The 12101-nt window shown below is 49.4% G+C and overlaps 2 protein-coding genes across 2 annotated transcripts; both read left to right on the top strand.

Moving 5' to 3' along the window:
- LOC310678691 (uncharacterized protein) lies at positions 1 to 1728 on the top strand. The gene has a single exon (XM_083443030.1). The coding sequence runs from the start codon at positions 197 to 199 to the stop codon at positions 995 to 997; it is 801 nt and encodes a 266-aa protein (XP_083299156.1). The 5' UTR covers positions 1 to 196; the 3' UTR covers positions 998 to 1728.
- A 7670-nt stretch (positions 1729 to 9398) lies between these two features.
- LOC310677880 (RING finger protein 228-like) lies at positions 9399 to 11926 on the top strand. Its single transcript, XM_083441060.1, has one exon. It carries the CDS (start codon positions 9744 to 9746, stop codon positions 10692 to 10694), a length of 951 nt encoding a protein of 316 aa, XP_083297186.1. The 5' UTR covers positions 9399 to 9743; the 3' UTR covers positions 10695 to 11926.
- The last annotated feature ends 175 nt before the right edge of the window (positions 11927 to 12101 follow it).

A 12101-nucleotide genomic window follows, 5' to 3' on the forward strand; every position in this document is an offset into this window, starting at 1 on the left:
GAGACGACCACCTGTTTTGGCTTCAGCGCTCCGCCGCCGTCAATCCCCCCCCCCCCCGCCCAGCATTTGCTTTTCCACCCACGGAGCTGTGGTTTTTCCCACCACCCCCTTTTCCCGTGGAGCCAAGCCAGCCGAGAGGAAGGCCGAGCAGGGCAGGGGGTTTCCTGAGAGGCGCCCCACCCCCTCGGATGAGACGATGGATGACACCGCAGACGATTGCGGCGACAACAGCTTGGAGGCAAAAGCAGGTCCGGATGGGGAGCCCGGAGGTCCCCAAGGGGAGCCGGCGGGGATGTCTGCTCCTCCCAGTACGGAGGAATGCCGAATCTGCTACGGCCCTTTCGACGTGGAGTGCCGCCCGCCCCGACAGCTCGAGTGCCTCCACACTTTCTGCCTGGATTGCCTGAGCCAGGTACACCAAGCCGAGCGCTGCAGGCGCGGCCTCCGCCACAGTAATCCCGGCGCGGCCACCATCACTTGCCCGCTCTGCAGGCACCGGACAGCCCTGCCAGACGGCCGCGTGTCCAACCTGCCCGTCGACCGCGCACTGACCGCCACAACCTGCCCGCTGCCTCCAAAGCCCTTGCAGCCTGTTCGGCCTTCGCAAGCGGCGGTCCAGCCTGCCCAGCAGCGCCCCCTGCCGGACCAGGGCGGCGGCAGGAGCAGCAGTGACGGGACGGCGCCCCAGCCGATTCCTTCTTCAGTTCCCGACGGAGAAGCGGAGCCGGGCTCGGGATGCCACACTTGCCACGGGCGCCCCCAGCGGCTCGTGGAGAAAATTCCTTGGGTGTGGGTCGCCTTCTGCCTCCTCTTCGGGGCGTTCTTCTCCATAGCGTTCATTAGCGCTCTGCTGTGGAACTGGAGCCCGTGGGTCCTTTTCCTGGGGGCCTCCCTCTGCTGCATCCTGCCCTGTTGCCTCATCCTCTGCTACACAGAGATTAGGAGATACCAGAGGGAATCCCCTCCTTGCCCACCCTGCCTGGTCCTTCCCTTTTAGGTTCTTGCATCTGAAGACGTGCTGGTGGACTTCTGGCCCAAAAAAGGGGCTTAATGGGGACCGGCCCTACCGTTAGGCAAAGAGCGTAAGAAGAGACCTGTTAGATCAGGTCAATGGCCCGTCGCAGACCAGCATCCTATTCTCACGGTGGCCAGCCGAATGGGAAGCCTTTCCATTCCACGCACAGAAATCAACCAGGCTAGCAGCAGCGTCGTACTTCAGCACTGGTGAAGGGACAGCAGACTAGCTTAAAGGGCGTTGGCCAGGGCAGGACGGGGCTGGATGGCATGCACAGCTCTGCCCTTCAGCACCATCCCACTGCTCCCTGCCCACACCTCACTCTGCCTAATAGGCTGGCCCTATTAGGGGAGCCATGCACACTCAGCAACGATTGTTATGTTTTTTTTATTGCCAGGGAGGGGGAAAGGAGGTCCATGCTGGTGTTTCTGCCTAAGCTGCCAAAATCACTTGACTGTGCACCCTGAATTTGGAGAGGGGCACTTTATGCTCCGTCTAAGGCAGCAGATGATCTATAATAAATATGTTAATCTTGAAAATGCCACCAGACTTTGGGTGGTTCCCATTTTCTGACTCTCATTGTAATGTGAACCCCACCCCTCCAGTACAAGTGGGAGATAAAAGTAGAAATCAATGGAACAGATTTTAATGTGTTTCCATCCCCAGACAAATAATAAAAAGAGAGGCATTTAAGCCATTTCTTTATCATCATCATCATCCTTTGAAAAATTGCCCTGCCATTGCAAGGTAAAGGTAAAGGTACCCCTGCCCGTACGGGCCAGTCTTGACAGACTCTAGGGTTGTGCGCCCATCTCACTCGAAGAGGCCGAGGGCCAGTGCTGTCCGAAGACACTTCCGGGTCACATGGCCAGCATGACATCGCTGCTCTGGCGAGCCAGAGCTGCACACGGAAACACCGTTTACCTTCCCGCTAGTAAGCGGTCCCTATTTATCTACTTGCACCCGCGAGTGCTTTCGAACTGCTAGGTTGGCAGGCGCTGGGACCGAGCAGCGGGAGCGCACCCCGCCGCGGGGATTCGAACCGCCGACCTTTCGATCGGCAAGCCCTAGGCGCTGAGGCTTTAGCCCACAGCGCCACCCGCGTCCCTTACTGCCATTGCAAATACCAATGCAAAAGCATCCATTCCCGTGTTGGAAGGGGTTGTGGCTGAGAGATAATGGTTTACAACAGCCCTGTCAATTCTGAAATTATATTGCAGTTAGGAGTTGAATTCATTGTGTACAACAACCCTCCCATGTTGCCCAGTTACGTCATGTCGCCTGTTGCAAGTTGGGAGTCAGCCTAGGTTACAGTACAACTGTGTGAGGTAGTCCGCTCTATTATTCCCCTATTGAAGGCTGGGGAGCTGCTCTGAGAGACACTAGTTTGAGATGGCTTTGCACTGTATTCTACTGTTAATATTGCTGGTAAGAAGTGGAGTTGAGGCTCACTTATTCACAGCCAAAAAACAGCTCATGCAAAGTGTAACCGAGTCCTTCCAAGTCAGTTCCAGTGCTCCACTGCCTTGCCTGCAGAAAAGGCACACTTTTAAATATTCCACAACTAAAAATAAAAAATAAAAAAATAAAATGGTTCACATAAATTAAATGTGAACTTTTATTTTTGCTTGTGCCTTTTTGTTTTGGGGTGAACAGGCTGGAGCCTGATCACAGATTCAGTAAAATATTTGATTTCTCCATTGATTTCTCTGGCCAGTTCACACTTCTGCCCTGTGAGAGAAGAAAATGAACTTTTAAAAGACTGTTGAAATCAGAAATTAAAGGGATTTGTCTCCATATAGAGAATTATCAGTGTTGTTGTTGTTAATAGGTTTATTACTCACTTGTTACCAAGATCTCAAAGCGGTTTATACTTAAAAACATAAACACCATTAAACATTCATATAAATCATTAACATTTTCATGCAAAAATCCACAAGGCATATAGATGCATCTACAAAAATAGCATCTTATAGCATGAGTTACATTGTAGAAAATGTATATAAATGTGTATGTATGACATCTTGCAGTGTGGCAATGCTCCTCTTCAGGGTTCCAGCCACTCCTTTCTCTTCTTCTCACCAGCAGTCAGACAGTATTCTGTGTGTACAGTCTCCATTGGACGTTTTGTTTTTTTGGTGGGGAAGACTTTTGCCCCATAGTTTTTCTCCCTAAATATTTTTTGTACTTATCCTAAATGTGTTGATATCCCCTTCTTGTTTCTTGGTAATGACACTTTGGCTGCATAAGAACCAACACCCGAAGAACTGATTTTGCTATTAATATCTACAAGGGGAACCTGCAACAAAAAGTTGCAGCATGAAGTGCTTCTGCTCATGGCTGGCTGGCTGCAGCCCTGTCTTCTTCCGGGACAATCCAGTCCATTTCTACTCCTCCCCTGGTTTTCCTTCCCTCTTGCCAACATCCAGTCAGCATTCCACTGCCAATGAGTATACTCTGTCTTCCCTGTGATGTTCTTTCTATCCTTCTGCAAGCCTTGGGCTTCCCCTAAACCTGCTCAAAGCTCCCTCTTCTGCATGGACGGTGCCTTTTTGGGTACATACAGTACTACGTAAGGACTAGCACTCAAAGAACTGAGATTGCTAAATATATGCAAGTGGGGACTTGCAACCAAAGGAAGCCCCTCACCAAAGCAAATAGCTGATTTTCCTCAGGACTGCAGCAGAGGAAGAAAGAGGGTTGTCATAGCCTCAATTCATGTGTGGCCTGATCCCATTATCACTCCCACAACAGATGCAATTTGCATTTTTTTCTTAAAAAATCGAATTTTCTAACTTTGGAGCTGTGTATCCACTGGAATTTAAATGGATCATTGTGTTGATCAAAAGTAGGGATGGGGAAACAGGGACCCTCCAGTTGTTGTGGGACTGCAGCTCCCATCAGCTCCTACCCAGAATAATAAAAGTCAGGGATGATGGAAGTTGTAGTATGTATCTGTAGATGGGAGGGCCGCTGGTTAACAACCCTTTACCTCAAACTCATAACCTACCAAGTTGCAGGGATAAAATTTAATAAATTGAACATGGACTATTGTGTTTCTGTACAACATTTTGAGCATGCAGTAGGTATCTCACTGAGGTTAGAGTCTCCCAGTCTTGCTAGAACTTTGAACAACAATGAGTGCCTAAAGCAAATGTAAACCCCATTCCTGTTTCTGAAGAAGCAGCTACACCAAATGAGGTCTGGGACTCAGAGTGCCTTGTGGGCAAAGTTCCAGTTGCGATTCTCCCAGCTTATTTCCAAGCGGGAAGGGGGAAATGCCTTAGAACCACCTAATTTCCTAAGGAAAACTATGACAATGGCCAAGTGTGTCTTGAAGCTCCTATAGTTTCCAAGCTGCTGTGTCAGAGTGTGCTGTACATTTGCTGACCCCTGAGTATATTGGACTAGGACCTGGGTTCATGGCTCCATTCATGAAGCTCAATGGATGATCTGAATAAGGGGGCGAACTATGTATTTTACTGCCTTGAGTTCCTTGAAGGGAAGGTAGGATATAAATGTAATGCTAAACTAAATAAATAAAGGTAAATAAGGTAAAGATAAAGGATAAATGCTATGTAAAGGAGCTCTGTAAACTGAACGTGTATACTCAGATGATATGTACCTGTATATTTTGCATTGTAACTGTTCCGAACATATCTACCTTAGGTTTACACGTAATGCCTTTTGAAAGTAAAACTCCAAATGCTGCTTAATCTGAAGTCCTGCTTGCTGTGCTTTGAGATTTAAAACTATAAATGCTCTAAAATATTCCTGTCTGAATCTGAGATTTCATATGCATGATTTGAACTTTGGAAAACTGTGTAACATTTGCAGCCTGTTAGCCATGTGACTATGGCTAGGGTTTGCTTGTATACAACTTGTAAAATAAAAGGCTGTACATGGGAGCTTGAATTCAAGGGTCCTTTTAAACATTCATTTTAGATTATGCAGAAGGAGGGAACACCCCATGCTTAGAATGCATGCTTCAGTGTGCTGTTTTTTTCTCTGTAATATTTATGGTATTTAAATATGTTTGATTGTGACTGTCATAACTGCAGTCCTTTTGTACACAGCATAAGCACCCTCTGATGTCATTCAGTTTTTTGGGTGGGGGGAAGGGGTGTGTCATGGAGAGTTAAGAAGTGAGAGGTTAAATTGTTGAAATGCTTATAAATAACCTTACCAATGTGTTACCTTCAGAGCCCAATGGGGCCAGTTTGCTTACAGGAACACATTAGCCTCTCAACATTTAAGTCTGTGGAACTGGCACTTTTATAAGTGCCACATAATGTCCATTGTTTCATTGCAATGAATCGATCCTTTGTGTGGTCGTGCTTTTTCTCTGGAACTCCTTGTCTAGTAATACCTGGGACCATTAGTATACCGCACATCTAGGAAAATGTATTTAAAGCATGTGGTTTCATACTAGTTTTCAAAGAATGCATGTGTGGTGGAGAGGCCATTGGACAGCCTCTGGTGATGGAGCCACCATCGAGAGCTGATGAAACCACCAGCCAATCAGGAGTGAGAGAGAGGGACTTTCTGTCACTGTGGGCAGATGACGTCTCTGAGAGGGTTCAGATAGGGACTATCTGTTATTGAGGATAGAAGGGACTTTCCATCAGTGTGGGCATTGGGGGGTTCTGACTATCTCCGTGGGCTCAGACACGGATTACCTGTCAGTGGGTATAGATAGGGACTAAATGTTACTGTGGGGAGCTGGGAGTTTGGACTATCTAAGTGGGGTGAGACAGGTAGTGCAACTCAGTTTGGATTCCCTGAGAGGAAGCTAAATCTTGGAAGGGGCTACGTGGGTGTTGCTAGTTAGGACACTGATAGCTATTCCAGGTGGAAAAAGTCTTCCTGAGACTTGGTTTCAAAACTAGTGCTGCTTTGAAATTCTCTGTTATGAATGTGTGTCTTAAAAGAAGCTTTGTCCTCACTTGTGAAGCTATCACACTTTAAACCCTCATAGAGTGTAAATAAATAAACAATTCAGTTTTGTTGCAGAAGTGATTTCTCATACTTTCACCCACTGGATGGGGGGAAGAGTGGTTATCAGGCAGCCTTCACAGAAGCACAATACCTTGCTGCTGTTTAATAATAATAATAATAAAAACGCTACCAGAAATAGTTAATCATAGACCTCTCCTGAGGTTACAAAAGGGAGGGTTTTTTAAATCTATGAACACACCCACAAATCAGTCACGTTACCCAGCACCTACCTTCAGTGAGGGTGTCTGTCACAGCATGTCATAGCCTGTTTCATATTTGTTTTCACCATCTTTGGATAGGTCACAATGGGTTTTTATTATTCATTTTGCCTCAAGGCAAACAAGAGAATTAAAATTCTTATTTTTTGTATCACATTAGCAAAAGCTGTGATGGAGTGTGATTCGGTTCCATTAAAATAAATGAGCCCCTTGCAGTTAGGATGTGGGTTGCATCTTTGCATAAAGGGAGCACTTTAGAACGGGATCTGCCGAGGAAATGGAGTGTGCGATTGAAGGGCAACAGTGAGTGAGCCATTGCAAGTTTTCCAAATAAGGCGGAAAGATCTCTCATGTAACATTTTATGTTGCTACTATTTGATGATATTCTGCTAAGCTGTTTTGTGCCCCATTTGTGGAAAGGGTGGTTCTGGGCCTGGACTTAACCTTGGGTGTCTAGGTGATGGCTGTAGCCAGATGCATCTTTACCCAGCTTAGGCTTCTCCACCAGGTGTGTCAGTTCCTGGAACTTGAAGATAACACACGCTTTCAAATGTGGACCACTGCAGCACACTCTATGAGGCTGCCTCCTGTGTCCAGGAGCTTTAATAGGTCCACAAAGCAGTGAATAACAGAGCAATGCAATCCTCCCCTTGTGCTGGACTAGGGATGGTGGGTTTGGTAGGTGTCCTTCTGCCCAACTACCCTGGCCCAGCCAGCCTCCCACTAGTTGCAAGATGGGGAAGTGCCATGCTGGCAGATTCCCTGCTGGTGGGAACCAGCGGAACCCCCCCCCCCAAATGGGGTGTTTGGAGGGTGGGGACGGGACAGATCCTGAGCTGTTTCCTTAGCTGCCATGTGAAGACATCAGCCCTGATCTTTCACCTTCCACCATGGCTGCTGTGATAGCTCAGTTGGTTAGAGTATGGTGCTGATAAGTCAAGCTTGCAGGTTTGTTCCCTGTATGGAACAGCAGCATATTCCTGCATTGCAGGGGGCTGGACTAGATGATCCTCAGGGTCCCTAACTCTACAATTCTACGATTCTATGATCAGTAGGGCTGAGGATGTGGTAGTAGCCCAGCCATTATGCCAAGCACTGTCAATGGGGGCAGGTTAGGATTGTTAGCCTGAAATTGTTCACAGCAGGCTGCCTGTTGGGAACATAGAACACCATGTTATTGATGATAGCTTCCAGTTGGTTTCAAATCAAAATACTGATGATTGCTTTATGTATGGCATGGATTGGTAATCTGTGGTCATCCAGATGTTGGCTGAGGCTGATGGAAGATGGAGTCTAACAACACCTGGAAGGCCACAAGTTCTCCATCCCTGCTTGATGGTTTGGGGTCAGGATATCTGAAGGATCCTTTCTTCTGTAACTCTAACTCTTTCTGAAGGGAAGTCTGCTTTGATCTCTTGCTACTGCCCCTGAAGCATTTTTAGGAAGGCTTTTGGGCACTAAGTGTTTTAAGTCTGATTGGAAAATTGTTCTAATGTTGCTCGAAATTGGTCTTAATGGATGTTGTTATTTGTTGTCTGTGGCTTTGGATTATTCTGGGTTTTGTTTGTGTTTCTTTGCTTTGTATTAGAATTTTGTTTCAGTCTTTTCTTATTAAGATCTGCCTTGAACACAGCTAGAAGAAAGATGGGGCAAAATGTTTTATATGCTTTAAAAATGAAAACCAACCAGTCACAATGCTACTCAGTGGAGCCAGAAAAAGGTGCATAAGAAGGTACCTTTGGTCCATACAGTCTAGTGCTGGCTGTTCTATGGCAGGCAACAGCATCACTGCAGGGTCAGGGATACAGATGTGCAGTTGGTAATTTTAGGCTCTGGGCTTAATGCTCTGCCCTCTTCAAATGGCAATGTGTATGAAACGGAGGTAGTTGTGGAAGCACCCCTGCCTTAGAACATCTACCCTCAGCCCAAGGTAATAAAAAAAAATGCATGCCAAAATTGTATGTGCTATTAATAACAAAAATAATGTTGTTCCCCTTTAGGTGGTGGTTGTGGGTTAAACCACAGAGCCTAAGGCTTGCCAATCAGAAGGTCAGCGGTTCAAAACCCCGCCACGGGGTGAGCTCCCATTGCTCAGTCCCTGCTCCTGCCAACCTAGCAGTTCGAAAGCACGTCAAAGTGCAAGTAGATAAATAGATACCACTCAGGAGGGAAGGTAAACGGCGTTTCTGTGCGCTGCTCTGGTTTGCCAGAAGTGGCTTAGTCATGCTGGCCACATGACCCAGAAGCTGTACGCCGGCTCCCTTGGCCAATAAATCGAGATGAGCGCCGCAACCCCAGAGTCGCCCACGACTGGACCTAATGGTCAGGGGTCCCTTTACCTTTCCGCCTCTTCACTCTTTTTTGACAATACTGAATTTTATAAATCGTAATGAAAAGTTTGTTTTACCCCCTTATGTGCATGGCATGATTTGCAGCCACTTATTAAGTGCAGCCATTATTTAAACATCCATACAGCGGAACCCAAACTTTTACCAAGTGTGGCTAATAATACAAACATGGGGCTTAGTGGATAAATTAACAGCAAGATACCTAATGGTAGAGAAACAACAACAAAAACAGGCAGCTTTCACAAAAAACGTGCTTCAGACTCGTTTATATATAGCTCAGTTGGTAGAGCCTGAGACTCTTCATCGCAGGGTCGTGGGTTCAAGCCCCACATTGGGCAAAAGATTCCTGCATTGAACTAGATGACCCACGGAGTCTTTCCAACTCTATGATTCTCGCTTTCTCCATAACACTTCTAAAAGAATAGTGCTGTTAAATAAGCTTTATTTCACACACGGTTCCAAAGGAGCATGGGAACCTCCTGGCACTCGCGGGCAGCTATGGACGGGCACCTTTATTTGAATGCGTTTTCAATTAGTGAATTTAATGTATTGTGCAAGTAATCTGGCGGGGGGGAGGGAGGCTCTCTTGCCTCCTTACCTTTCTCTGTTATACCTATATAAATATGCACACGCATTTGAAAGCACTTGCGCGCACACACACACGGGATGGGGGTGGAACGCCTTGTCCGCATAGCAGCACTTCGGTGCGGGTCTCGCTCCCCGCCGTCTCCCCTTCCTCCGCTCGTGCCGGCGCTCCCCCCAAACCCGCCCCCTTAAGCCAGGCGGCAGCTTCCGGCTTCCCTCTCCGAGGAAATGAGCTCACGCTCAGGCAGGCCGACCGCTTCGGAGAGGGAGTGGCGGGGCCGCCGCCGCCGCCGCCGGAGAGAGCCTCTGCCCGCTCGGGCCACGGGAGGGGGGGGCTACAGCGTGACGTCACCGGGCTGGGGAGAAGCAGCCTTAAGAGGGGCACCGGAGGCGGGGGAGGGGAGGGGAGTCGTGCTGAGATCCAAGCCATCCCGAGGGGGTGCCGAAGCCTCCTTCGCCAGGCAAAGGAGAGAGGAAGGAAGGGGGAGCATCACGCGCAACTGCGGCCAGCTGAGGATGTGAAGAGCCCTCGGAATCCCGGGGAGGGGGAAAGTGAGCATCTCCCGCCCCGGCCCCCTGATGCGCGGAGGAAAGGAGGACAGCATGGACCAGCAGGCAGAGCAGGAAACCTGCAGCCCAGGCGAGCTCGAGGGAGGGGCTCGGCAGGATGGCAAGGAGGGGGAGGCGCTGAAAGGGACCGAGGCGCAGCCTGTTTCTCCTCCTCCTGCTGCTGCTGCAGAAGCTGCCATCCGGGCGCCTTCGGCGCCGCCGCAGCCCGAGGCGCTGCTCAGCTCGGGCGAGTACGAGTGCCGCATCTGCTACAACTTCTTCGACCTGGAGCGCCACGCGCCCAAGCTGCTGGAGTGCCTGCACACCTTCTGCCAGGACTGCCTGGCGCAGCTGCACCTGCGCGGCGGCGAGCACTCTCCGCGCGGCCGGGGCGCTCCCCCTGACTCCCACCTCACGTGCCCGGTGTGCCGGCACCTCACAGCCCTGCCCGACGGCCGCGTGCAGAGCCTGCCCGTCAACACCAAGCTGGTGGAGGGCATCTTGCAGCAGCTGCGCGGCTGGGCGCCTCTGCTGCGCGACCTGCGCGCCCAGCGCCTGCTGCTGCTGCAGGTGCCCCGGCCCCCCGCCCGGCAGCCCTCGCCGTCGTCGGACCGCAGCAGCGGCGCGGCCACCATCACCGTGGGCAGCCCGGACGCCTCTTGCTCGGAGGACCCCGGCGACGGCCACTGCTGCGCCTCCTGCCGGCGGAAGGCGGGATGCGTCTGCCTGGTGTTCACCTTCCTGGCCATGGTGCTGCTGGGCTTCGCGTGGATGGAGTGGCTGACGGGCTCCATCTTCCTCGGCGTCGCCCTCGTGCTCCTCTTCGCCTCCACCGTGCCTTTCATGTACAGCTACAAATCCAGGAGCGAGCCCAGGACTATCTTCTTCGCCAGAGCGACGGCCGGCGGCTCCAGGGAGGTGGCGTCGGGGCGCAGCACTCCCGGAGGCCGCGTGGCTGCCGAGAGCAGGAGCCGCTGCTAGACTGGCGGGGTTGGGGCGGCCTCCCCGCTTTTAATTTATTTATTCCTTCCTTTATTTCCGGTGCATGATAAGCTGCATGATGTTTAAGCAGGTGGGGTCTTCCCCGCCACATTTGCACAGCCGGGCGGCCAAAGCTTTCTCTTCCGAATGTCTCTCACGTCGGGCGACTATTAAAGGCATAGGAGCCTGGTTAGAACAAGAGATGTGGCAACCCGGACGCTTGCGATTCCTACCCTTGGCAGGGTTGCCACCTTTTCCCCTGGCAAGGTTTCTGATTTGCATGCTAGGTAGGAAGTTTTTTTGGGGGGAGGGAGGGGTCCATAGCTCTCCTTTGCATGCAGATCACAATCTCAGCACTATTTAAAGGGACCTTGAGTAGGTAGGCAGGGAAAACTCCAAAATCCACGTTAGGGCAATGTATTTATTGGGCCAACCCATATGACACAAAATAGTGTGTGAGATTTTGAGCTCTTCCATGTGGCTAGATGGGTGAAGAGTTCTGGAGAACTTGGAAGTTTCCACACTGCTCTGGTCTAATAAAAGCATTGCCTTAATATGGTTTTTGATTCTTCTTCTTATGGGCTACCCTTTGCTCTGTGTAGGGCTGGGAAAGACTCCGTAGAAGTGAAGTGGCCAATACTTGTCCAATGGCAGTTTCCCACATTCTTGTGGGAAGGCCATGAGGAAGAAATCTCCCAGGTTGCCACACAAGCTGGGAGGGTCCCAGAGGTTGGAGAAATAAAAGAATGAAACTTTCATTCTCCTGAAGGAATGATGGGCTGGAAAAGTCTTAGGCCAATGACCTCTCCTGCAGAGCTCCTTTTTGCATCTGGACTAGACTTAGCCCTGCCATCAATTTGTTGTGCCAAAGTTAAAACTCCAGGAATGTTCAAAGCAGAGTGAGTTTCTGTAGAGTGCCTTTTCTCACTTCTTCCAAGGACAATCCTCATGCACACCCTAGATTAGTCGGTGCACCTTCCAAGGCAGACAAATGCTTTCCTCTCTCAGAAATTATGCACTGCTTCCCCAAGACATACTGAAGAAATGTGGTATTTGTTTTGTGGCACCCCATGCAGCTGATCATGATGTAGAATCAAATGTGTTGCTATATTTTTATGGTTAAAGCTGGAGGAAAGCTGGGGCATGGGATAGGCCATTCAAATAGGCAGCTCTTTCATGTCACATTCCTTTATTCTTGTTCTTTGAAAATGAAAGAAGTGGTTAGAAAGTGATTGCAACTGTATGTCTTCCTGATGTGTAAGGTGTGGCAAAACCAGACCCACTTATTGTTCCTTGGGATTTCTTTACCATTCATATTTCCACAGAGATGAGAAAAGATTTGGAGCTAGCATTATGAAATGCAAATAAGAAATGTGTAAAACTGTCATTTCTTATGTTACCATTGCT

The sequence above is a fragment of the Podarcis tiliguerta genome, assembly GCF_965153285.1.
Source record: "Podarcis tiliguerta genome assembly, chromosome: 5".
Lineage (NCBI taxonomy): Eukaryota > Metazoa > Chordata > Lepidosauria > Squamata > Lacertidae > Podarcis > Podarcis tiliguerta.

Coding starts and splice junctions, on each gene's coding strand:
- LOC310678691 (XM_083443030.1), top strand. CDS start 197: ATGGATGACACCGCAGACGATTGCGGCGACAACAGCTTGGAGGCAAAA.
- LOC310677880 (XM_083441060.1), top strand. CDS start 9,744: ATGCGCGGAGGAAAGGAGGACAGCATGGACCAGCAGGCAGAGCAGGAA.